The 24,830-nt window shown below is 54.5% G+C and overlaps 1 protein-coding gene across 2 annotated transcripts; it reads left to right on the top strand.

The window, feature by feature from the left end:
- Nucleotides 1–1,455: 1,455 nt before the first annotated feature.
- On the top strand, nucleotides 1,456–16,735 carry RAC2 (Rac family small GTPase 2). Of its 2 annotated transcripts, XM_068559951.1 has the most exons (7): nucleotides 1,456–1,598; nucleotides 3,682–3,753; nucleotides 10,607–10,724; nucleotides 11,440–11,502; nucleotides 11,838–11,997; nucleotides 15,277–15,409; nucleotides 16,018–16,735. In XM_068559951.1, exons 1-6 carry the CDS (start codon nucleotides 1,564–1,566, stop codon nucleotides 15,405–15,407), a joined length of 579 nt encoding a protein of 192 aa, XP_068416052.1. In that variant the 5' UTR covers nucleotides 1,456–1,563; the 3' UTR covers nucleotides 15,408–15,409; nucleotides 16,018–16,735. The 2 variants fall into 2 exon arrangements, with proteins under 2 accessions (XP_068416052.1, XP_068416053.1); XM_068559952.1 differs by lacking the exon at nucleotides 16,018–16,735 and having other exon boundaries at nucleotides 11,838–12,004; nucleotides 15,277–15,396.
- The last annotated feature ends 8,095 nt before the right edge of the window (nucleotides 16,736–24,830 follow it).

Raw genomic sequence — 24,830 nt, 5'->3', positions numbered from 1 at the left:
TCATGCGGGGATGCTTGGCCTTCCTGACCCCGGCTGGGCTCCGTGAAGTGCTTTCCACTGTCTCAGCTCAGCCCACGTAAAGCACAGAGCGACGACGTCAAAGTTTGTTGGCAGGTTTTACTCATTGGCTGGCCAAGTTTTTGGAGCAGGTCCTTGGGGAGGTAGCATTTCCCTTTCGGCAGAAGCTGTCTTTGGGAACCCTGTAACTTGTGTGGAAGGTCTGGGAAGGTTCAGATCCAGGTGCTGGAGTGATGGGGGTGGGGTGGGGTGGAGGTGGGGGGGATAGAGTGGGAGTGGCGCTGGCTGCCCAGCACCCGGAGCTCCAAATTCTCTGGCTGGTTTCCTGGTTTGACCTGAGTGACCCACCCGGGGTGGGTGACGAGTAGCTTTGCCCATCCCCTCCTGCCCCTTGTCCCTGCAGCCGGAGGGGTGCTGGGCATGGGGAGCGGTGGCAAAGAAGAGTGAACTTGGAGCCCGCTGTGGAGATCCAGTGCTGCTCAGATCCCGAGGCCCCTCGAGGCTGAGGGGGCGCACTCGCCCTCCCCACCCACTGCAGCACTCAGGCTTTGCCCCCAGACAGCAGCCGGGGTGACAGAAGAGTTTGGAGTCACCTGGCCCTGGGTTTGATTTCAGGCTGGGCGATCCTAGTGAATCAACTGGCTTCTAAGGCCTTCTGTTTCAGCATCGTTCAAACGGGCCACGGCTCCTGACCCAGGGTGCCCGGTCCCCTAGGGCTGCCTCCAGCACAGGGCTTGGCTGGCGTGGGGCACTGCCCATCACTTCCCTTGACGTTTCCCCTTCTCTGTCAGCTGATCCCCACCTCCCTTCCTGCCCCATCATATCCCCCCCCCCCATATCTCTCCCATCGTTCCACACTCAGGGGGTCCCACACTGGCCCCTGCTTGGGGAGCATCCATGTCTTCCCCTCTGGAGAGCCCTATCTCTGACACTAGCTTTCAAGTGCCAGCTTGAAGGCCACCTCGAAGGCCCTAGCTCACCCTCTGTGCAACTCTGAGGTCTCCTCCCTGTCAATCTTCCGTGGCCCCGTCACTTCCTGCCTTGTTTTATGGACACCTGTGATGAAGCCGTACCTTCCCGCTCACATCCTAGACTCAGCAGTACCCGATCCTGTGCCTGGCACTCAGTAGGTGCTCATTAAATGCTTATTGACCAGAACCGAGGTGAACTACATTCTTGGGACCCTCAGGTTCTTGGAGAACAGCTCTGGCCCTGCCCATGGAAGTGAGTCTCCAGCCCAGAGGGTCCCCAGCTCTCCTGCTGGTGTCCCGGAGCAGGGATGCCCGCGGGGGTGGCCAGGGCCCAGCCCAGCCCCTGAGGGCCACCCCCGCCTTGAGCCATTCTGCCAGACCGCAGGCTCCGCCTTCTGCAAACGGCCGTGGGGGCAGCCGCTTGGGTAAGTTCCCCTTCCGCTTCCTCCCGCCTCCTGTCCCGCTGCGGCTGCTCCTTGCTCAGGGTGCCTCTCCAGCTCTCCATACCCCCGTGTCTGCAGAAGCGCTCCGGGCCCTGAGCTGTCAGCACCGCCACCCCCAGGCCTCGGACACGATGCAGGCCATAAAGTGTGTGGTGGTGGGAGATGGGTAGGTACCCGGCTGGACTTGCTGACAGCTCCGTCCCGGGGTAGCCCTGGACCCTCCCGCCCTGGCGCCCCTGGGGAAGCCCCCTGCCCTGCAGATGGAGGGGTCCCTGGGAGGCCGCCGGAGGAACGGCTCCCTTTTTCTCCCAGGGCCCAGAGGGAACCCCAGGGGTGGGCTGAGGACAGCTCCACTCTCTCTGCCCACCTCACCCCGGAAGCTGCCTGGGTGGAGAGTACAGGACTAGGGTTGGGGGTGCCTGGGGCCCCTCGCCTGCACCCTGAGAGCTGGGGCTGGTCTCCCACGGGCCCTCAGGCTTCGATTCTGTGGATGCCGGCTGGGGGCAGGGGTGGGTCCCCAGGCTGACCTGGGCTCTAGTCACTGGCTTGCGCTGCTGTGTGGCCTTGGGCAAGTCACAGCGCCTCTCTGAACCTCAGCTTGGCCATCTGGAAAGAGGCCCATGCCCTCAGGGGTGATGTGGGGTCCCTTGAGATATTTTGACTGGTTGTCCTGCACGTAAGTGTGTTCAGTGAAGCCGGCCTCCTGAGCCTCAGCCTGCGTGGCTGGGGAGGTTGTGTGGAGGCTGTGGTGAGGAGCAGAAGGGGGAGGGGCGTGAGAGACAGAGCTGGGGAAGGAGGAGGAAGGGGTGGGAGGGTGACTGGGGGGGTCAGTGTGGGCCAGGCTGAGCCGAGGCGCCTTCTCAGCTGTTAGATCTCAGCGACCTCAGGTTGTCATATCCCCCACTACGGGCCTCAGTTTCCTCATCTGTAAAATGACAGCTTTGATATGCCCGTCTCTCGTGCCTGCCAGCAGCACTGTCTTAGGGTCCAGCCCGCAGGTACCGTCTGGGGTTTTCTGTAGGTCCAACCCCGACACATTCCCGCATGGTCTGGCTGGGCGGGCCTCTTATCCAACCCTCCCATCCTACTGAGGGGCAGCCTGAGGCCTTAAGAGACTTGATTTTCCTGGCCTGGGGTGGGCTGATTCTGATGCACGTTATCTGCCCGACTGTCCAGCCCTGCTCACTTCTGCTTTATATCTGATCTGAGGAGGGCAGGGCGGAAGCCAAGGGCAATGTTCCAGTCACTTAGAGTTACCTTGTTGGCAGGCCCGGGGGAGTGGGTGGGGAGAAGAGGGCAGCCGGTCCCCTCGGAGCAGGAAGTGACGAAACCAAGCGGGGCAGGGGAAGGCCCAGGGCTACCTGTGCCCCCTGCCCCCTCCCAGCCCAGCAGACTGAGGGCGAAGACTGTGCGAGTAATGGCGATCACTACTAACTTAGTACTTACTATGTGCAGGCCCTGGGCTTAGTCACACTCCTCTATTTTATCCTCCCACCAACTCTAATATTAGGCCCATTTTACAGGTGGGAAAACTGAAGCTCAAAGAAGTTGTCATTTGCCCAAGACCTCATGGGATTTGAATCCTGGTCTCTCTGATTCCTAAACTCCATGCTTTTAACTGCCATGGTGAGGTGGGAGGGAAAGAGGAGGGTCAGGCTTTCCCCAGCATTTGCTGGCTGCTACACTATGCCAGGACAGTGCTCAGTTCTTTTACCGGCTTCGTCTAATTTACCTCTCAGTCCATCCTATGAGATGAACTCACCTTATCCCTATTTTCTGGATGGGGAAACTGAGGCATAGGGAGGTTAAGTGACTTGCCTAAGATCGCGCTACCACTGGGTAGGTGATGAAGCTGGGATCTGGATCCCAGGGGAGTGAAGGCAGAGCCCTGGACAGGTACCAGGGGCCTCCTGGGGACCCCCTGCTCTTAACCCTCTGTCTCACATCACTGTCACCCGGGGAAGCCTGTTACAGTACAAATTCCCAGATCCACCCCACACCCCTGACTGAGAATCTCTGGGGTAGGACCCTGAAGTCTGTCCTTTAACAAACACCCCAGATGACTCTTAGGACTCTCAGGTGTGAGAACGCTGGTACAGGGATTCTCAGCCGGGGACACTGAGGCCCAGAGGGGTGGGCCTGGGTCTTCTCTGAGGGCTGGGCTAGGGGACTGGGCAGGTGCTGAGAAACCTCCCTGAGTCTCGGGCAGGGCCCATGACCACTGTCCTCTCGAACTTTCTGTCTTTCAGAGCCGTGGGCAAGACCTGCCTGCTCATCAGCTACACCACCAACGCCTTCCCGGGAGAGTACATCCCCACCGTGTGAGTTCTGTGCGTGGGCGGGGCGCTCGGAGGCTGGGGAGACACGCATCACCAAGCCCACCCCCTTTTCAGGCACATCCTGTGAGCCAGGCCGTGCTCCAGCCGGTCTCTGCCTGGCAGAGCTGCCCACTGATTCAGCCGGGGAGGCAGCAACCAGCGCCGGGATGAGTGCCGAGGGCTCCCAGAGGGGAGAGAGGCCGCCGCGGGGTGGGGAGGTGCAGAAGGCGTGCCAGGGAGCGGGTGGCCTTCAAGCAGGGAGACGCGGAGGGCTGGCGTGAGCAAAAGCGGGGTGGAAGAGGGGCGGGGGCGAGTAGTGGAGGGCCTTGACACCGGGAGATCAGAGACATCAGGGCCCACGTGTGTGTCGGGGGAGAGGGCAGTGCCACCTGGAGGCCTGCCCTCGTGTTGGATGTGGTGGCAGGGCTGTCACCTGACACACGGGTAGGTAGGAGTGTGTGGGGTGAATGGGAAGCACCAGCCCCCTCTCACCGATGCTCGGTGGCCCCATCCCTCTCAGGACAGCCCCCCAACTCCATAGCACAGCATCCAGGGCTCTGTGTGGCCTTCTCGCACCTTCCTTTCTGGCTTCATAGCCCAGTACTTTGCTTCTTGTCCCGTCTGCTTCCCGCCCCTGGTCACCAAACACTCCCTGGGCATTTCCACCTCAGGGCCTTTGCTCCAGCTCTTCCCTCTGCCTGGACTGGTTTTCCTTCCCGTGTCCACGTGTCTAAGACCTCCAGGCCAGCTCCAGTGCCTGCTCCCCCAGGAAGCCTTTCTGATCTAGCCTGAAAGTGTCTTTCACTCCCCAGAGAGACTTTATCTGATCTTTCCCACGATCATGAGCCTACGGAGGGCAGGCGGCCACGTCCAGCTCTTATCGGGTCTCCCCGTTGTCTTAGGAGAGTGTCTTATGCACAGCGCAGTCTACACATTGCCTTAGACACGATGTCTCTGTTTTGAGCTGACCTGAACTGAACTCCATGGAGAGGCCCTAGGAGGATTGATCAGCACTGCCATCTATCGAGGGCCTACCGTGCGCTGGTCCCTGGACGAAATGTCACACATGTGTGACCTCATTTGATGCTCACGGGAGGAGGTGACTATTATTCTAGCCCCAGGGCGCCCGCGGGGGAAACTGAGGCTCACGGCTGCTAAGGGGCCTGTCCCCCAGGGTCACCAGGTGGGCTGGGCTCCCTCTACTGATATCTCTCCCTGGGACACCGGCCCAGGCTCCAGTTGCCTCAGGGACCCCAGCCCGGGCAGGAGGACGGCAGCCAGGAGAGGGCAGAGAAACCTGGGTAGGAAGCCTGGAAAACTGATTTCTGCCCCGGTTCATTTCCCAACTCCCCCTATGGCGCCAGTGCCCCTCTCCGCATCGGCCCTTACCTGCACGCCCACCATCAATCACCAAATGCCTCCTGGTGCTGAGGGAGGGCTGGCCCTAGACCTGAGCGGGAAGGCAGGTGCAGAATCGGGGAAGGCAGATCCTGCAGAAGGCCACTATCACCAGGACTGTGCTGGCGCTACCTGTGTCCTGTCTCTGCCTGTTGCAGCTGGGCCGGAGGGCCCACTTGCTCAAAGATATTAGACCAATGGCTTCCCCTCTGTGAGCCTCAGTTTCCCTTTCTTTAAGAGGAGGGGCAGGGCTGGGAGATGCCAAGCTCATTGCCCGGGCGCCTTCCCCGTGCAGGGAGATGGGAGGCGAGTTCGCTGGTGCAAGATGGCGGGATCAGCAGAGGCCAAGGTAGGGCCAGTTGCGCTCAGCAGCCCGGAGAGACTGGCCCCTGGTGGCCCCGAGTGGATTCGATTGTCCTGGACAACCTTGTGGAAGGACAGACAGAATGGACCAGGCAAGGTTTACCTTCCCAGGACCCTGAGGGGTTGGGTCAGAGAGCAGGGCCGGCTCCTGGGTGAGCCATCTAGGCAGGCACACACTCAGGTGGGTCCTGCACTTGGTTTGGTTTAATGCTTGGATACCCCCATCCTGAAATTCTTAATGTTTGAACAAGGGTCCCTGCATTTTCATTTTGTGTTGGACCCTGCCAGGTATGTAGCCAGGCCTGCACCCCACCCTCTTTGTCTTCCATACGGAGTTACTTGGCTCTGGACAAGCCCCCAGAGGGGCTCCTGCTACAGTGCTTGCACCCCTGTGACAGGGAGGGGAAAATAAGCCACCCTGAGCCCTTGACAGTGGAGGGTGGGGACAGCCGGGGAGAGCAGAGTTGGGGAGAACAGGCAGCCTGAGATCTCTGGCACAGAGATAAAGGTCAAGAGAGCTCTGGGGCTGGGGGTGGTAGGGTTTGCTGGGGCCGGAGGCATGTGCCAGTGGACCAGATCAGATAAGCGAGAGAGCTGAGCTGAGCTTGCTGCCTGAGGGTTGGGGGATAAGAGCTCAGGGTCAAAGCCCCGTCTCACAGATGCGGAGACTGAAGCCTGCTCTGTGGATGGCCCTGTGCTGGGTGTTGGGGATACAAAGACAAGGCAGGAAGACCCTGCTCTCGGGTACCTGTGACCTAGGGGTTCTCCCCTTTCCCCTCTCCTTATGACCATTCTCAAACGGAAACCCAGGTGAGCTTTCAAAACCGAAAATTAGGTGGAGCCACACCTTGGCCTAAATTCCTCCCTTAAAACCCACCTCTTACTTACTCCATTCTGGTCCTCGGGGACCAGACACGCCAGCCTCCCCCAGGCTTCTGCACTCGCCACTTCCATCACTCGGTTCCCGGCCGAGGTATCCCCTCCCTGACCCACTGTCTAAAGCAGCCCCTCCCTCTGCCCAGGCCCCCTCCATCTCTCCACCCTGCTTGACATTCTTCGTAGCCCTTCCCGATCTGACTTCTCCTGCTGGGATGGAAGCTCCATGAGGACAGGGCCCTGGTCTGCCTAGTTCACTAGACCAGGGGTCCCCAACCCCCGGGCCACGGCCTGTTAGGAACCTGGCAGCACAGTAGGAGGTGAGCAGCGGGTGAGTGAGCGAAGCTTCATCTGCGGCTTCCATCGCTCCCCATCGCTCGCGTTACCGCCTGGACCGGCCCCCCCCGCCCCCCGCATCCCGTGGAAAAATTGTCTTCCATGAAAGAAGACATGGTGCCAAAAAGGTTGGGGACCGCTGCACTAGACCAGCTTCTAGAACAGAGATGAGCACATCGCTGGTGCTCTGTAGTGACAGGGCCAGCCTGGCAGGCGGGGAGGGCATGCGCCAGCCTGTCCTGAGAAGGTGCTGGAGCTCAGCCGCCAGCAGGGGGCTCAGCTCTGTGGGGGCTTCTCTCTGGGAAGGAAGAACACAGGTGGTTAATTTAGGTCGGATGGGCCAGTACTTGGTTTTCACCTTCCTTTGTAAACTGGCAAATCCAGCCCAGATTCCCATAGACAGGATGACGTGCAGCCTCCCTAGTGGACGTACCGGAGGCCCTGCTGAGCTTTCCTGTCTGGCCTCGCACCTCCCCCTCACCCCATACTCCTGCCACTGGGCGAGTTATTCCCTCACTGTGTCTTGCTGACTCAAGCCTCCCCACTGCTCATACACACCCTCTGTCCCCTCGCATCCCACCTGGGACACCTCTCCGCTCCCGCATCTCCTCCAACCACCCGCCTCTCTCACCGGTGGCTCTGTCTCCCAGCTTCCCCTCTGACCCTTCTCCAAGACTTTTCCACCCAGTGGCCAAGAGGGCCTTTTCCTAATGCAAAGCTGACCATGTAACCCCTGCCTGGTGAAGCCCCTCGGTGGTTCCCCATTGCCTGGAGGACCACGCCCCGAATCCAGCAGTGGTCCATGCCCCACCTGACCTATCAATCCTCCCTGGTCCCCAAGTCACAGCCATGCATGCCCCGTGGTCTCTGTGTTCTGTGAATCCACCTTCTTTTCCCTGGAGGCTTGGGTGGTGGTCAGGTGATGCCCGGCGCTGAGCCCCCTTTCACCTGCCCCCCATACCCCTCCTCCACTCCATGCTGGGGTCAGGGCCGGGCCTGCAGCCCTGGGGGTGCAGAAAGAAGCCACACAGACTCTGGGTGAAAGCACTCCTGCCGTGTGACCGTGGGCAGGTCACTCTCAGGCTTTGACTCTCAGTTTCCTGGTGTGTAAAACGGGCACCACGGTAGAATCCACTTCCTGGGCTCACTGAAACGATCTAAGTATGAAGGGCCTGGAACAGCACTTGGCACCCCTGGGTGCTCAGCCAGCGTGAGCTCCCTGCCCTCTCCACAGCTCCTGGTCAGCCCCCACACCCCAGCTCAAACTCCGCTGAGTCTCCAGCCATGAAGTCGCAGTGATGCTTACACCATGAGCTTTTCTGAATTGGGTAACAGGATCTAGTCCTGGCTCTGCCACCAACTGACTGTGAGATCTTGGCCAAGTCCCTTCCTGTCTGTGAGCCTCAGTTTCCACATCTGGAAAATGGGGGTAAGGGTTGGCCGCAGTGGTGGTATAAGGTTCCTCTGGTCCTGGCTGCCTGTGGGTCTCTGAAGTAGGGGACCCCGGGAGTCGTAGATCATTGTCCCTGCAGTAATCCCTCAGGCTCTGGCAGCTGGTCCTCTGTGGGGGGCCGGTGATGTTTAAGGATGAGATTGTTCAGTTTCTCAGCATCTCCCCATGAGGTGGCTTGAACGTCCTCTGTCCCTGGATCCTCCTAATGGCCCCAAGAGATAGGGCTTTTTTCACAATGAAGAAAGTGAGGCTCAGAGAAGCTGGGTTACTCACCCAGGGTCACACAACCAGGACGAGGCTTCACAAGGAACTTAACTGTTCTCTCCCACCTCTGGGTGGCTATCCCAGGCGAATCAACCCTCCTGCAGTGCATTTGTCCACTCTCTCGCTCACAAATGAGTGTACAGAGGAAGCCAGGTTCAAATCCTGGCTCCTATGCTTGTGAGCTGGCTGGCCTTGGAAAAGTTATTTGACCTCTTGGGGCCTCGGTTTCCTCAACTGTCTAATGGCAATAACTTGAGGTTCTTTTGTCTTGGATCACATGGGACTTCAAGACCTAATGTATGAAGGTCCCTAGCCCTCTGACCAGCCCCAGAGCAGGTGCTTGGTGCTGCTACAAGTCCCAGGAACCAGCTCTTTCCCCATTGCCACGGCCCCTGAGACCCTGGAGTTGGTTCAGAAAAGACAGATGCCTTTGGCTCAAGGAATCTTGGGGGGCTTTTTGGTGTCAGAATTTCAGACTGGACATTAAAGGAAAGAGTGTCCCTGCATCCTAAGCTCATCCCAAAGGAGTGTTTCTGGCAGAAGCCAAAGAAAGCATGGGCACTTCTTTCCCCATCATGCCCAGCGATGTCTCCCTGAACAGTGCCTTCCGCCTGAAATCCCACTATGGTATGGGTGGTACCAAGAGTAGGTCCACAGAGCACCTACTACGTGCCAAGTGTGATGCTGGCCTTGGTGCAGTGAGGAACAAGCCAGGCTTGATGTCTGCTGTTTGGGTGCTGAGTTCACCACAGATTACTGAGTTGGGACGGGGTGGGGGCCCCGACCTGGCTGGGGCTCGGGAAAGGCTTCCTGGAGGTGACCTTGAAATGGGACAGGAGGGAGGATGAGTAAGAGTCAGCCCAGCACCAGGAAAGAAGAAGAGTGGGGAGCTGGTGGGCGTTTGCAGGAACTTTCCAGGCAGGAGGGAGCAGGGGCATCTGCGGAACTTAAGGCTGGACAAGCATGGGTTGTTAAACATGTCAGGTTACCCATTTTTTTGGCGGGGGGGGGTTGCCTGTCACAGGACAGATATCTTTGGAGTTGCTCTGAAGCATTACGGCTTCTGCAGCCTGTCACTGAGTAGTGTTCTGGGAGGGCTTCGTGGAGGAGGTGGCATCCCAAGGGCTTCAGTTCAGTTTGGTTTAACTCTGTTCCACCTACACTCACTAGGTGCCAGTCCTGAGTCTTCAGAGATGAAACTGACGTGGGCCCTGCCCTCACGCGGCCCACAGCCCATGGCGGGACAGAGACACACTAAAACCAGTTCATAGTCAAGGCAAGGCAGTTGCCTGAGAGAGGGGACGACAAGCTCTTTCCAGGTCGGGGACAGGGAGGGAGGTGTCTGGGATGTTTCCCCACAGTGGGAGCTTGTGTGATTGCCCTGGAGGCCTCTCTGGTGTTGGCAGGGAGATTTTAGCCTGTGCCCCACCCTATTCCTTCAACACGTGCCTTTCCAGTGTGTGCCAGTGGCATTTCCTGAAATCTCCAGTAACTGACAGTTTTTGGTGTGCACTAGGGGTGGGCTGGAAGGCCAGGGAATTAACACTCAAGGACTTCCCTCTGCCAGTGGGAGATGGAGAAGGTGGATAAATACCCCAGCTCCCTGCCTCCTCTGGGGGATGCCCTGAGCTCAGTGGCCCCAGCAAGACGGAGCCCCAGTTCCCGCACAGTAGCAGCTCAATAGCTGCTGTCCCTTCCCCTAGGCTGCCTGGAGTCACTTCCCAAATAAACCACTGGTGCCACTCCCTCCTCTCAGGGTTTGCTTCTGGGGGGACCCAACCTAAGATGGGAATGATCACTCATTCAACAAATATTGGGTGACCAGCCGCAGCGTCCAGCCTAGGAGGTGGGTAAAGTTTATCCTGATCATGACTTGGAGAGAATGTTATGCAGCCTTGAAAAATCATCTCTCCAAAGGGTAGGTAAGGGCAGAAAAACAGTAGAGACAATGTTTTCCTCTTTATGCTTACCTGCGTTTAAAATTTCTTATGTAATAGATCAGTATTTAAAAAAAATAAAAAATAAAACCCAACTGCATAGTGCTTTGTGACTTTGGTCCTGTTGTAGCCCCTCTCTGGGTCTTGGCCTCTGCCATGGAACCATGGACTGCAAGTCCCCAGACTCTGGGGCTGGAGACTGACCCTTCTATCTTACCTGTTCCCACAGGTTTGACAACTATTCAGCCAATGTGATGGTGGACAGCAAGCCCGTGAACCTGGGGCTGTGGGACACGGCAGGGCAGGAGGACTACGACCGCCTCCGGCCGCTCTCCTACCCGCAGACGGTATGCTGCCCCACCCCCTCCTCGTGGTCCTGGGCTTTGCGTCCCTGTTCCCTCTGCCTGGTGAACCCTGACCCTCCCCTTAAGGCCCAGCGCAAGGAGTCCCCGCCCTCCATCAGTCCCTTGTCATTACTGTGCCCTCTGTCTTCCCAGCCCCTTTGCCTCTTGGGCTCTGGCACCACCTGGTTCTCAGTGGGTGGGGCAGGCAGACTCTGGACCAATGGGAGTTCAGGATGGCCAGCTCTCGGGGTGCTAGGGGAGGGGAGGAGTGATGGGGGCACATCTGCAGGTGGCTCTGTGGCTGCTGGGCTCTCTCTCCAGGGTGGCAAGGAAAGCGCTGGGGCTGGTGACCAGACGGGGGGTGGGGGGTGGGTAGTGAGTGCCCGGTGAGGAGCATGGATTCTGGAGTTCCAGATGGCAAATGCTTTAATCCTTGTAAGCCTCACTTTCCCCATCTGTGGAATGGGGTAGCAGCAGCACCGCTACAGTGTTGTGTGAAGATTAACCACTTAGAACAGGCTCTGGCCTTTAGGAAGTGTTGGATAAACCAGCAGCAGCCTGGTGTAGAGGTGGGAAGGGAATCCCTGCTCTGCCGGATCCTAAGCGCCCAGCATGCCCCGGGCTGCTCCAGCCCTCTGTGGCTGCCCAGGTGTGGGAGGGCCCAGGTGGGATGCCTCCAGGCCCTCCCCTCACGAGTAACCTTTGTCTGACCCCCCAGGACGTCTTCCTCATCTGCTTCTCTCTTGTCAGCCCAGCCTCCTATGAGAATGTCCGGGCCAAGGTGAGCAGGATGGAGTGGGGGTCTTGGGGGGATGGGGCAGGTGACCCTGAGGGAGCGGAGCACGGGAGGGAGGGACCGCTGACTTTGGCCTGCCTCTGGGGCGGCAGAGGATGTGGGCAGAGAGGGTCCCTAGTGCCACCCAGGGCTGGTGGGGGGGAATCGGGGTGAGACTCAGAGGGGGTCTCAGAGGGGGCTGTGATAGTTAGCTTTACTCTCTAACCTGTCCTCTCTCCTCCCCACACACCCTCATGCCCCCCTATTATCTCCTCCCAACTTGGTGCCCCTCTTCTCCCCCTACCCCCTGCACGACCTCCTGCCCCCACCCACCGGCCCAGTGGTTCCCGGAGGTGCGGCATCACTGCCCCAGCACGCCCATCATCCTGGTGGGCACCAAGCTGGACTTGCGGGACGACAAGGACACCATCGAGAAGCTGAAGGAGAAGAAGCTGGCGCCTATTACTTACCCGCAGGGCCTGGCGCTGGCCAAGGAGATCGGTACAGGGCTCGGGCTCAGACAGGGGAGCTGGGTGCAGGGTGATTGCAAACATAGCTTCCAGGGCCAGGCTGTGCGGTTCCACCCTGGGTGTGCCGTGTACTAGCTGTGTGACCCTGGACGAGTCACTTAGCCTCTCTGGGCCTATGTTTCCTCATCAGTGAACCACGGCAACAGCAGTAGCTCTGGGTGGTTGGGAGAATTAAATGAATTCACACCCATGAGCTCCTAAAGCAACACTGCACATGGGAAGCACTCTGTTAATGATTATTATAGTGTTAGTGTAATCCATAAACAGATATTGAAATAAGTGCACTTGGACAGAGAGAAGCAGGGATGGAGCGGGGTGTGCTGTGGTTTCTCAGAGGACGAGCAGCCAAGTCAAGCTTGGGTTTTCCGGGAAGGCTTCCTGGAGGCGGTGCTTCTGCTTGGGTTTGAAGGGTGACGGCTTTCCCTCTGCATCCTTCTCACCCCCCGTTCCTCACCCTCCTGGCTTCTCAGCCCAACTCCTCTTTGCCTCCCGGCCACTGGGCCAGAGAAGTGACTGCTCAGGGTCACGCAGCTGGTAGGTGGCAGAAGCAGGATTTGAACACAGGACCACAAACCGCTGGCTTGGGGGCCTCCTCGTGGTGGCTCAGGGCTGCCTGCACCAGGGAGGCGATGACCGATGGGTCTGGCCTCTTCCGTGGCGTCCAGGCCTTCTGTCGTTTGTCAGGCCCTGACCTGCCTGGGGACAGGGTACTTGCCCAAGAGCCTGGGACCACCAGTGGGGTTTGGCCACTATGAGCAGTGACCCAGCTGCCCAGGGTGCTCTGCGTCACCGCAGGGTCCTGCAGACCCAGGGTTTGGCCCCTGACTTGGTGGGGCCTGCTGCAACCCACCCCTCCCTCAGCCCTACCACTCTTCCTTCCGCCGGAACTGGGAGGGCCCTGGGGACTCACATCTCTTCACAGGAAGAGAAACCACAGCCGTCACCCCCTGCTTCATGTGACTAGCCCAGTGACATGGCCGTCCTTCCCAGGGGCCCCCGCTGCCACTTAAACCCTGGGTCCTATGCCCCATCCTAGGGGCTCTGGCTCTCAGGCCCTCGGGTCTTTCCTCACAGATATTGGGGATTGCACCCCTGCCTTCCCTTCTTTCTGAACAGCCTGTCCCCCCGGACTCCTTCCACCCAAGACAGTGACTCTCCAGGCTGTGTCCGACCCCATCCTTCTTAAAGCACAAGCTTTGGGATAAGATGGGACCTGGAAGCCTGGATTCTGGTCCTGGCACTGACTGTCTGCGTGACCTTGGGCCAGTGGCTCCCCCTCTCTGGACCTCAGTTTCCCCATCCGTACTAGCCAGCCTACACACTCCCTAAAGTTCCTTTCTCCTTCATGAGGAGAGGACTTGGGGTTCCTGCCTTGGCCTCTAGCCAATCCATCTTGGAGCCAATACCAGCTGGGGGTGGCCAGGGGCAGTGACTAATGACTTTGAACTTGCCTCGGACCAGCCCAGGCCAAGGGGGAGAGCTGGGGGGCCTGCAGGCTAATGAGGACAGCAGCTGCCTCTGCCCACCAGCCCAGGGTGACGAGCTGTGGGGCAGCTCTGATCCCAGCTGCTAATCACAGGATTGAGCGCTTCCTGGGTGCTGGGCCTGTGCATTCTCCTGCTTCATCGTCATAGCAACTATGAAGGAGGGACTCTCATCACCCCACTTTACAGAGGAGGAAACTGAGGCTCAGGGAGAAGTCACTGGCTCCAGGCCACCCAGCCGGGATGTGCCAGAGCCGAGACTCGAATCCGGGCTGCGTGGCTCTCTCAGTCATGATCAGGGTGGTCTGCTGCCCCCACAGGTGGGAGACTGGGGCGCAGAGAGGGGGGACAGGCTGAAGTCCTGGAGTGGCCAGGCCCCCCGTCAGGACCCTTTCTCTAGACACTACTGATCCAGGAAGCGGGAGGGTGGCAGGTACCAGGGAGGACGCAGCTGGAGGGTGTGGAAGAAAGAAGTGGACACTGGCTACGGTCCCTTGCAGGGAGACAGTGGCCAAATGCCCAGTGACACCCCTCTGGGCACAGAGGGTTATGGTGACGAGACTCCCAGACCCAACTTAGGGTGCTCCGTACCTGCCAGCCGAGCCCTGGGACCACTGCCTGTGCTCCCTGGCGGGACAACGCTCCCACGTGCAAGGGAGACATCCAGCGTGCCACTCAGGACAAGTGACATCCTCTCTGAGCCTTGGTTTCCTTGTCCTTGCCCCACACTTTCTTTCCCTCGTCCCTGGGCTGCCCCTCCTGAGATCCTGGCTCCCCTCTCCCAGCTGTGTGTCTCTGGCCCCAGGGCATCCCCTCTCTGGGCCTGATTCCTCACCTGGGAAGCGGGGAATCACAGAATTTGTTCACAGGGTTGCCGGAAGCGCCCAGCTCAGTGCCTGGCAGGGAGCAGGTGCTGATCAGTGTTGGTCTGCTTCCTTCCCCCGACAGAACAGCAAAGTTCCCCCTTCCTGCCCCTCTCCTTCTCTGTTTCCTGAAATCGGCCCCCAGGCCTCTCGCAGCGGGGGTTTTTCAGTTGCTCACTTCAGGGAGACTGCTTGGGTTGTAATGGACACAGGAACTCGCACAGGTTCCTTCCAGAAGGTCACAGAACACTGCCCCTGGGAGTGGGGCTCAGCCTGCCTTCCTCACTCTCTGTGCCCTGTGCTCCAGCCCTGAGTGGTCATGTGGGAGAAGGCTGGTCCCCTCATGGGGGAATGGGTGCTCCCCAGTTCCCATTCCTCTTGCTGAGGGCCTCCAGCTGCCCCTGGGGGAGGGGAAATGTCTAGTGTGTGACTTTGGATCAGTGACTTTTCTGAGCCTCAGTTTTCTCATCTGTAAAGTGGGGAGATGCGAAGGACTGGTTAGATGACATTCGGAAGGTCCTAGTGAGCGGGCCACGGGTTCCTCAGGCCTCCTGGGGGAAGACGGAGGCAGGCGTGTGGCAATTTCCTAGAAGAAAGTGAGGCGCCGAGAAATTTGGTCACCGTAGCTTGAGCCCCTTTCTTGCCAGGAAGGTATCCTTCCTCAAATTAAGGACTTTTGTGTCCAAGAAAGACACAGACCTGCTCTCGTGGGGTGTCTTAACCTCTCCCTCTGAATAAAACTCTCCCTTTCCGACATGAGGAGACTGAGGCACAGAGGGGTAAATACCCTGCTCTGAGTGACACAGCGCAGGTGGCCACCACAGCCGGTGCAGTTGTATGGCGTGGGAGGGGGTTTTGCCCAGCCCTGACCTAGGCCTCTACCCTCTTGCTGCCCTAACCCAGACTCAGTGAAATACCTGGAGTGCTCAGCCCTCACCCAGAGAGGCCTGAAAACCGTCTTTGACGAGGCGATCCGGGCTGTCCTGTGCCCCCAGCCCACGCGGCCACAGAAGCGGCCCTGCAGCATCCTCTAGGGGTAAGAGCCCCTCCCTCCCCTCCCCCCCTCCCCACACACAGCAGGCTCTGGCTGGGAGGGAGGCATCCAGCCACTGTTCGGTGGCCCTAGGTTTCATCGGGAGTGGCATTTAGGCTGGGACAGAAGAGGGACCGTCAAAGGGGCTTCAGGTTGCCCATTTGCCTAAGCCGGTCCTGCTCTGTGAGCCCAATTCCCAGAAGGAAGGTTCAGAGTGTCAGAAAATGCCAGGTAACCTGAGGCAAGGCGTGGTGTCACTGAGCTCCCCCTCTGCCGTCCCTGCAGCAGGGCGGGGAGGATCACGGCAGAAAGATACCTCAGCCCCTACCCCTTGGAAGAGGCCGGTTGAGCCGGGGAGACCTGACACCCACATATAGGGGTGGAGGTAGGGCAGACTGAGTTATGAGGCTACGGGGGCAGAAGAGGGATGGGTAGGGGTTGGAGGCACCCACAAGGCTTCCAGGATGGGTGGGACAAGAAGGACGGAGAGGACTTGGCCAACCTTGAGCAAAAGCTGGGAGCTGGAATGAGCTGTGAGCCAGGAGAGCCGGGAGTGGGCTGTGGATTCTCCTTGGCCCCAAATTCTCACCCACTGTCTGTCTCCCTTCCAGGACACACCCAGCCCTCCCAGCCAGATGGTTCTGACCCTCCAGGGCCCCCACCCAAAGCCCCATGGCACCCCCGCTGGCCATGCTGTCCCCTTCCTGTGGCGTTTCTTAGCAAGATGGCTGCAGAGCTTGGTTCATCATCTTCTCTGTGCTGGAGTCCCCCCCGGGGAAGAGTGTGAATCTGTAGGTGCTGCGTCCCCATCCCCTCATGCTCCTGCCTTCCCAGGGGCCAGAGGGGAGCCCCAGGACCGATAAGCCACCCCTGTGTTGCTGTGGTCAGATGCCACACATGGCATCATCTACCTGTTTACTCCTCCCTCCCAAAACCTGAATCCCCTCTGGAAACTTCGGGCCAGATGGTTGCCGGCCACCACTTATATACCTTCAGGGATGGGTCTCTCACTCTCCCATGAGGCCGTCTACTCCGATATTGATGGTCTTGCTTGTCTGAGAGTTCTCCCACTGAGCTAAATTAAGTGTCTGAGAAGTTTGTTCTTTTGGTCTTAGTCCTCCTTTTGGGGACAGCATAAAACATTCAGATTTTCTAAATCTCTGTGGGCACCTGCCCAGCCAATCAAAAGGCTGGGTCCTGCTGACTCCTGCCACCTCTCAAGTCTTTCTGCTCCACTCACAGGATCCTGAGCTACATTTACCTGTGACAGTCTTAAAACTTTCAGACCCTGCCAGTCAGGATTTCTGTCATTGCAAATAGAAACCCAATTCAACCTGCTTAAGCAGAAAATAAATTTACTGATTCAAGTTTGGAAATATCATGACTTCAGGTGCAGCTTGATCAAGGGGGCTCAAATGATGTCATCAGAACTCACTTTCCTGTACCTTCTGATGTCTGGTTCATTCTTAGGCAGGTGACTCTCAAGGGCTTCATCCTTCCAGTTTCAAGTTCAGCAAAAAAGAGCAAGTGTCTGCCCCAGGCAAAGTTCTAATTAAGGTTTACTCTGATTGGACCAACTCAGGTCTTTTCAACCAATCCCGTTTGTCAGGAGAATGCTGTGTTCTGATTGGTCAAGCCTGGACTACATGCCACACTAGAGCATGGAGCGGAGGCAGCCTTTTCAAAACCATACCCACTAGAGTGGAGGGAGGGGTTGGTTCTCAAAGGGAGACTGAGAGCTTTGCCAGAATTTGGGAATATGGGTGTTGAGCAGCCAGAAACCCCTAGTCTCCACTATTGGAGGTCCCAGGAAAGTGTCCCAACAGTGTAAGGAAGCAATGCCGGTCCCAGCAGGCACAAAACACAGGCAACTTTCTTTAAAAGAGAGATGGGGCTGCTGTAAGGATTTACGAAGCTCATCCCTAAAGTGTCACGGTACAGGCATGGAGCCAGTCTCACCTCAGTGTTTGCTAGTTCACGAATGCCAGACTTTCCAATCCTCCGGACGACTGTGCTTCTCTATCTAAATGTCATCCATCCATTCAACACAAATTCACTGAACACCTACTCTGTGCCAGGCATTGTTCTGTGGTCCAGCGGTACACCCAAGTTCTTGTCCTCAGGGGCTGACACTCTAGAGAAGCTAAAATAAAGGATTAAAAAAAAGAGATATAAGATCCCGTCCCTGACAACACAGAAGTTCCCCCAATTCCCAGCCAGTGAAATGATTTGGGTTTCATTTTCTGCTCTTCCAGGCTCCCGGCCACTTCTACTGCCCCTCGTTAAGTCCTGAAGTTCTGATGCAAGATCTCAGCTCACTGGCCTCCTGAGAGCCCAACCCTCTTGAAAGGGAAGGGGTGCAGGGGGGAAATCCCATGGCCTTTCTTAATTTCAGCTCAGACAAGGTCGTTATGCTTTTAAAGTTACTTCTCTGAAACAAACCAAAAAACCATTAACACCCCTGCCCCACCCCCCAACACACGACACAAACACAGACGTGTATCGGTCAGAACTCACACCCTAAAACATCCAATGTTTAAAAGTCCTGAGAAGCCCCTTCCAGTGGGCCAGAGTCGAGGAGAGCCTCTTTCTGTTTCCTGCTCTTCCGGGGCCTCGAGATAAACTTCAGGACCATCCTCGTGGCCCCAAGGCCTGGCTGCACCCCACCTCCCTCGCTCCTCCTGCGCTTACACCTCCTCTGCCATGTGCCTCTTCCCCTGAGCCTACCCCAGTGGATACAGTCCTTGTTTTATACCAATAATAAAGTCAGGAAATAAATTCTCTCACCATTGTGTGGTTTCACCCAGCATATATGATCTCATTTAATTCTCCTAGCAGCCTTCCAATGTAGTACTAACAGCTCTGTTTTGCAAAAAGGGAAACAGAGGCACAGGAGTTAGAGCTCAATTCACTAAGGCAGACACTGTACTTTTCCACCTGATACCACTACTTCCATCCTCTTTGCTAACGGGATTCTAGTTTTGTGCAAAGCAGCAGTGTGATTAGCCCCAGACAAAAGTACTTGTTCCCAGCCTGCTTTGCAGCTGGAGTTCCAAGTTCGCACAGTTCTGGCCAACAAGACATAAGTGAAAGTCAGCTGGAAAAGTAGCTTCTGTGAAAGTTTCTGTTTTCTTCCATAAAAAAATAAGGGACCCAGCCGACACTGACCATTGCCCTGGCCCCTTCCCTGATGAATACTGATGAGATGTCTGGAGCTGCAGCAGCCATCTTATGAACCTGAAGCCACAAACATGAAAATACAACCTAACATACGAAGAATGGAGTAGCAGAAAGATAAAAAGAGCTTGGATTCTTCACAACTTTGGTCAGCAGCTGAACAAATGCCAGTGGCTGCCTCGTTAACGGAACAGAGCAAAAATGAAATCACTTATTTGTTTATGTCACCGTTAGGCCTTCTGTTACTGTTAGTTGACAGCATTTGTAACTGAGGTCTTAGGACTCCCAGCTCTGTGCTCCTTCCGCTGTATCATCGTGTCCAGAACTCACTGGGTATGGGGTGAGTCACTCGTTTCTGCTTTGCAAATTGGCTGAGGACCAGAACTCCTTCAGATAGGAAAGAGAAACCTCGAGGGAAGTTGGTGAGGAGTTTTGAAACAGGAAGAACTGTTAGTTGTGGGCAGGAGCTGACAACATGGTGATGCTCACTCATTTGACAGCAGCCACTTCCATGGACCCGCCTGGTGCCAGGCCCAGGCTGGGTATCAGGGCTTGGGTGCATTATATTTGGCCTCTTGCAATAAAATCATCGTCTGGTGGGCAAGGAAAGCACCTGCCAGATAAGCCTACTTCATTTGGGGCTCTCTGTCTTGGACCCTGGCTTCTCCTTGTGTCTTCTTCCAAAGCAGAGGCCTGGGGGTCCTGCTGGCTTCTCCCATTCTGTCCCCCCAGCATTCACTGGACACCAAGCCTGGAAAATTCAGCTTCCCAATATCTGTCAAACCCACCCTTCATCTGGCCCACTGCCACTCCCTACTATAGGTCTTGCAACCATCCCCTGGACAGTAGCTATGGTCTCCTCACTGGCCTCCCTGCCTCCACTCTCCCTGCCTTCTCCAACCTTCATCAGGAAGCCTGGCGGAACCTTCCTCATTTACAAACATAATTATGCCACTCAGGTGCCTCGATGTAGCGTCACCATGATCCTAGCAAGTACCTGGCGCCTAGTAGATGCTGATAAATGTCTGTTGTTTATATAAATGAATAAGCAGGTGAAAGAACGGACTTTAAAGGAGAGAGAGAGAGAGAGAGAGGCCCAACCCTTCTAGTGACCCAGCTGAGCCCAGCCTTCCAGCATCCTCACCATGGCACCAGTCATGTGCATGAGCCATGTTGGATGTGCCAGCCCAGTCGAGTCCCCAGATGACTGCAGCCCCAGCCAGCACCGTGTGGAGCAGACGAGCCACACCACTGAGTGCAACCAACTCACGCAATCATGAGAGATGACACAACGGTATACTGAAACAATGCCTCTTCTGGGGCCAAAGTCCTTGCTGTCTCTTCCTTTGATCTCTTACTCCTCCTCCCTACCCTCTTAACTCCTCCACTGCCCAAGAAATATTCACCTCTGGGGACATCTGATTCCACCTAGGCCTCATGGGATGTGCGAGGCAGGGCAGAGTAAGCTCTGGGGAGTGAGACAGAGATCTAGGATAGTTCTAGAAGACTTCTGAAGGCTTTGAGAAAGTGAGATGATGAACAGTCATCCATATAATCTGAGGTTCAGATCAATTCAGTTCCCATGTGCTAAGACTATGCTCTGTGCCAAGTGGCGCTGGGAGCTGGAGGTGCAGAGAGGGGTGAGACCCAGCCGTCTGCTCCCCAGGGGCCCAGAAGCCAGTGGGAGAGACAGACGTGTAAATCAACACCTGCCACGGGGTTTGATCAACATACCACAAAAGTGTACTCAACAGCAAACGGAAGAGACCCTGGTTTCAAGGTGCCAGGTAGAGATGTTTCCGCCCCCTCACCCCGGCTGAAAAGCAGCCTGACAATAAGGAGAACACAAAGCAGAAACACAAACTCTCATCTTCAAAGAAACCAGGAGACACCTGTGACCCCAAACCGCAGCACGCAAGCACGAAGAGCAGATGGAGCGGTGGTAAATGATTTAACAGGGCCCAGGAAAGACAAACCTAAGTGCCTGCTGTTCCATGGCAGGGTGGGGTGGGAGGCTTGGAGATGGGGAAGATGCAACCAACTGGCCTTACAGAACCGCAAGGGGGCTCCAAATTAGGGGACCCAGATACCACAGATGGCGAGGCAGGAGCCTGAAAACAGGTGGGTTGTTTGGAAGTCTGTATCAGGAGCAGTTAGACCCCCTGGTCCTCTCCCCTGCACTAGGCAGCCAGGCAACAACCCCTCCTTAATGCGGGCAGGGAAATCCAACTAGAGAGTTCTGGACCCAAGGACACCAGCCGCAGAGCAGGTAGGGGTGAGGCTCCAGACTGATTACTGGAGATGTGGTAGATCTGATTACACTTAGCAGATAATCACTCCCTCCATCCTCTACCTCTGGGGGAGGCGCGTACTTCCCCACTCCACTGATGCTGCCTTGGCCACGTGACTTGCTTTTGGCCAGTGGGATATTAGCATATGCCTCACAAGGAGAGATTTGATGTGCTTGCACCATGTTCTCTTGTGCTGACAAAAGAACAGGCCCTGGCAAGCCTGCTGGTTCTAAGAGTATAAAAGAAATAGGGAGCAGGGGTGTCCAGATGACCTGCAGACCTGCAGCTCAAAGCAGATCAGCCTGGCTGAGCCCAGCCTACATCAGCCAATCCCAGCTGACCTGAAGGTGTGTAGTGAAATAAATGCTTATTGTTGTGTACCACAGAGATTTTTGCGGTTATTTGTTTCACAGTAGTAGCTGACTGATATGGGAGGATTCAGTGAAAGTCTGAAGACTTAACAGGGTGATCCCAGCCCCCTTCCCTCACCCAATTTAGGAATGCAAGCACCCAGGCATACATTCATCCCAGACAGGAAACTGTGGATGGGATCTGGCTACCCTAGTGAAAAGTCTTACAGATGCTGACAGCTGGTGACCTCTGGATGTTCTTGACAAAACGTTCTGCTGTTCCTACAGAGGTGTTCACTATTTTGCAAGCCCTGTTCACTATTTTACATAGAGCTTCCAGTCAGATTTTTAATGCTTTATTCTGCAAAATGAATGGATAACCAAAGATGACTAGTTAATTGAGTAAAGTCCTAACATGAAAGAGATCCAATCAAACAAATAGAAAAAAAGGAACTAGCAAGAAATAGAGACAATGCAGTGATCAGAAGAAAACTTTAAAGAAACCATCATTGCTATCCTTAGAGAGAAAAGGAAACATATTATGTCCACAAATAAATACAGAATGCCATAACAAATGAATAATCAGGAAACAGAGAAGAGCTCTTAGAAATTAAAAATATGTTGATTAAATTTTTTTTAAAAATAGAGGAGGTGGAAGATAAAATAGAGTAAAAAAAAAAACAAACCACCTCTCAGAAGATAGAATAAGATGGTAAAAGTAAACAATAAGAAAATTAAAGGATTACAAAAATGGGTGGAAGACCTAAATAGACCTTTCTCCAAAGAAGATATACAGATGGCCAACAAACACATGGAAGGATGCTCAACATCAACATCACTAATCATTAGAGAAATGCAAATTAAAACCACAATGAGGTATCACCTCACACCAGTCAGAATGGCCATCATCAAAAAATCTATAAACAATAAATGCTGGAGAAGGTGTGGAGAAAAGGGAACCCTCTTGCACTGTTGGTGGGAATGTAAATTGATACAGCCACTATGGAGAACAGTATGGAGGTTCCTTAAAAAACTAAAAATAGAACTACCATATGACCCAGCAATCCCACTACTGGGCATATACCCTGAGAAAACCATGATTCAAAAAGAGACGTGTACCACAATGGAACATGGAAGCAACCTAAGTGTCCATCGACCGATGAATGGATAGAGAAGATGTGGCCCATATACACAATGGAATATTACTCAGCCATAAAAAGAAACGAAATTGAGTTATTTGTAGTGAGGTGGATGGACCTAGAGTCTGTCATACGGAGTGAAGTAAGTCAGAAAGAGAGAAACAAATACCATATGCTAACACATATATATGGAATCTAAAAAAAAAATGGTTCTGATGAACCTAGGGGCAGGACAGGAATAAAGATGCAGCCGTAGAGAATGGACTTGAGGACATGGGGAGGGGGAAGGGTAAGCTGGGACGAAGTGAGAGAGTAGTGTTGACATATATACATTACCAAATGTAAAACAGATAGCTAGTGGGAAGCAGCTGCATGGCACAGGGAGATCAGCTCTGTGCTTTGTGACCACCTAGAGGGGTGAGATAGGGAGGGTGGGAGGGAGACGCAAGAGGGAAGGGATTTGGGGATATATGTATACGTATAGCTGATTCACTTTGTTATACAGCAGAAATTAACACAACATAGTAAAGCAATTATACTCCAATAAAGATGTTAAAAAAATAAAATTCTACAAAAAAAAAACAACAGATAACCAACAAGGGCCTACTGTATAGCACAGGGAACTATATATATATATATAACTGAATCACTTTGCTGTACACCTGAAACTAATACAACATTGTAAATCAATTGTATTTCAATAAAAATTAAAAAAAAGAAAATTAAAGGATTAATCTAGGAGGCCAGTAGTAAAATAACAAAAGTTCCAGAAGGAAATAATAAAAAATCTTCCCTAGAACTGAAGAACACAAATCTTCAGATTAAAGTAATTTGCTGCATGCCCCAAACACTTGCTGTTGCGGGGGACATGACCCAAGCGTTATAAAATTTCAGAAGTTTAGGGATATAGCAAAGACCCTAGAGGCTTCCAGAATAATGAAAAAAGCTACCTAACGTTACACACAAAATATTGAAAATAAGAATAGGGCTGGAAGCTAGAGAAATGAACAGATGCCTTCTACCATCTGAGTCAAAGTCTAGATTCTCAACCTGGAATTCTAAACCCAGACGGGCTATCAACAAGTGTGAGAGGAGAATTAACAATTTTCAAACCTGCATCCTTTCTCAGGAAGTTACTGGAGGGTGTAGGCCAACAAAATAAGGGAGTAAACCATTAAAGAGGAAAACGTGGGATTCCAGAAACAGGACAGAACATAGGAAGAAGATGAAGGGAATCCCTGATCCGATGGTGGAGAAAGAATCCCAGGGTGTCAGCTGTGCACAGGCCTGGGGGACAGCTGGGGCAGAGAAGAGGAGTTAGGAGTCTCCAAGAAAAAATTATCACTGAGATTAGACCCTGGAAATTCCACTGTGAGGTTTTTATGAAGCTACAGGCGTGTATGGAAATACTTAGTCCAAGAAAACTAAGATTTTTTTTTAAAAAACCCTGAGCAAATGAAAAGATGAGACAATTATTAACTCCTGGCTGAACAGGAAATAATATTTACATTGCATTAATCATGGAAACACTGAATATGCATTTAACAGAAAATACGTTATGTTGAGAGGATAGGAAAAAGGGACCAGAGTATGCAAGAAATCTAAAATCTTCACTTTCCTTACTATGAAGTCAGTAGATAATAGGTAAAGCTGGGGATTCAAGTGGTAGAAAAATAAACTGGACATTTAGCAAGATGGAGATAAATACAAGGAGAAATAGCTAAGAGGGTGGAATTGCCTCTGGGACAGAGGATGGGTCAGGGCCATGGGAGAACTATTTTTTGCTGTTATAAGTCTTTTTTAGCACTATTGGTTTTTTTTTAAAAAATTATTTATTTATTTATTTATTTATTTATTTTTGGCTGTGTTGGGTCTTCGTTTCTGTGCGAGCGCTTTCTCTAGTTGCAGCAAGTGGGGGCTGCTCTTCATCGCGGTGCGCGGGCCTCTTCGCTATCGCGGCCTCTCTTGTTGCGGAGCACAGGCTCCAGATGCGCAGGCTCAGTAGTTGTGGCTCACAGGCCTAGTTGCTCCACGGCATGTGGGATCTTCCCAGACCAGGGCTCGAACCCGTGTCCCCTGCATTAGCAGGCAGACTCTCAACCACTGCGCCACCAGGGAAGCCCCAGCACTATTGGCTTTTAAAATTTACTTGCAAACAGTACTTTGATAAAAACATATTAAAAATAATTGCGTTACAGATGAAAAGGAAGCCCAGAGGAGGGAGCGTCAGAGAATGAAAAGGCTTCAGAGAGGGCTCCCCTGAGCGGCTGTTGCCCTAAACCTGTTGAAGGATGAAGAGAGGGCCAGGGAACAGCCTGTGCAAAGGGCCTGGGGCATGTGTGTTCAGCCTGAAGGCCATGGCTCTTAGAAAGAGAGGAAGGGTGAGTGGGAAGAGAAGCAGGCAGAGGCAGCTTACATGGGCACCCAGCCATGGTAGGCATTGCAGATTTCGTTCTACAGCAACAGG

The sequence above is a fragment of the Eschrichtius robustus genome, chromosome 13, assembly GCF_028021215.1.
Source record: "Eschrichtius robustus isolate mEscRob2 chromosome 13, mEscRob2.pri, whole genome shotgun sequence".
Taxonomy (NCBI): Eukaryota; Metazoa; Chordata; class Mammalia; order Artiodactyla; family Eschrichtiidae; genus Eschrichtius; species Eschrichtius robustus.
Note: the sequence above shows the minus strand (reverse complement) of the source record. Positions and strands in the feature narration are given on the sequence as shown.

Excerpts from the sequence above, each read along its gene's own strand:
- RAC2 (XM_068559951.1), top strand. The coding sequence starts at position 1,564 with ATGCAGGCCATAAAGTGTGTGGTGGTGGGAGATGG. Across the intron at positions 10,725-11,439 it reads CGCTCTCCTACCCGCAGACG|GACGTCTTCCTCATCTGCTT; the intron begins GTATGCTGCCCC and ends CTGACCCCCCAG. Across the intron at positions 11,998-15,276 it reads GGCGCTGGCCAAGGAGATCG|ACTCAGTGAAATACCTGGAG; the intron begins GTACAGGGCTCG and ends GCCCTAACCCAG.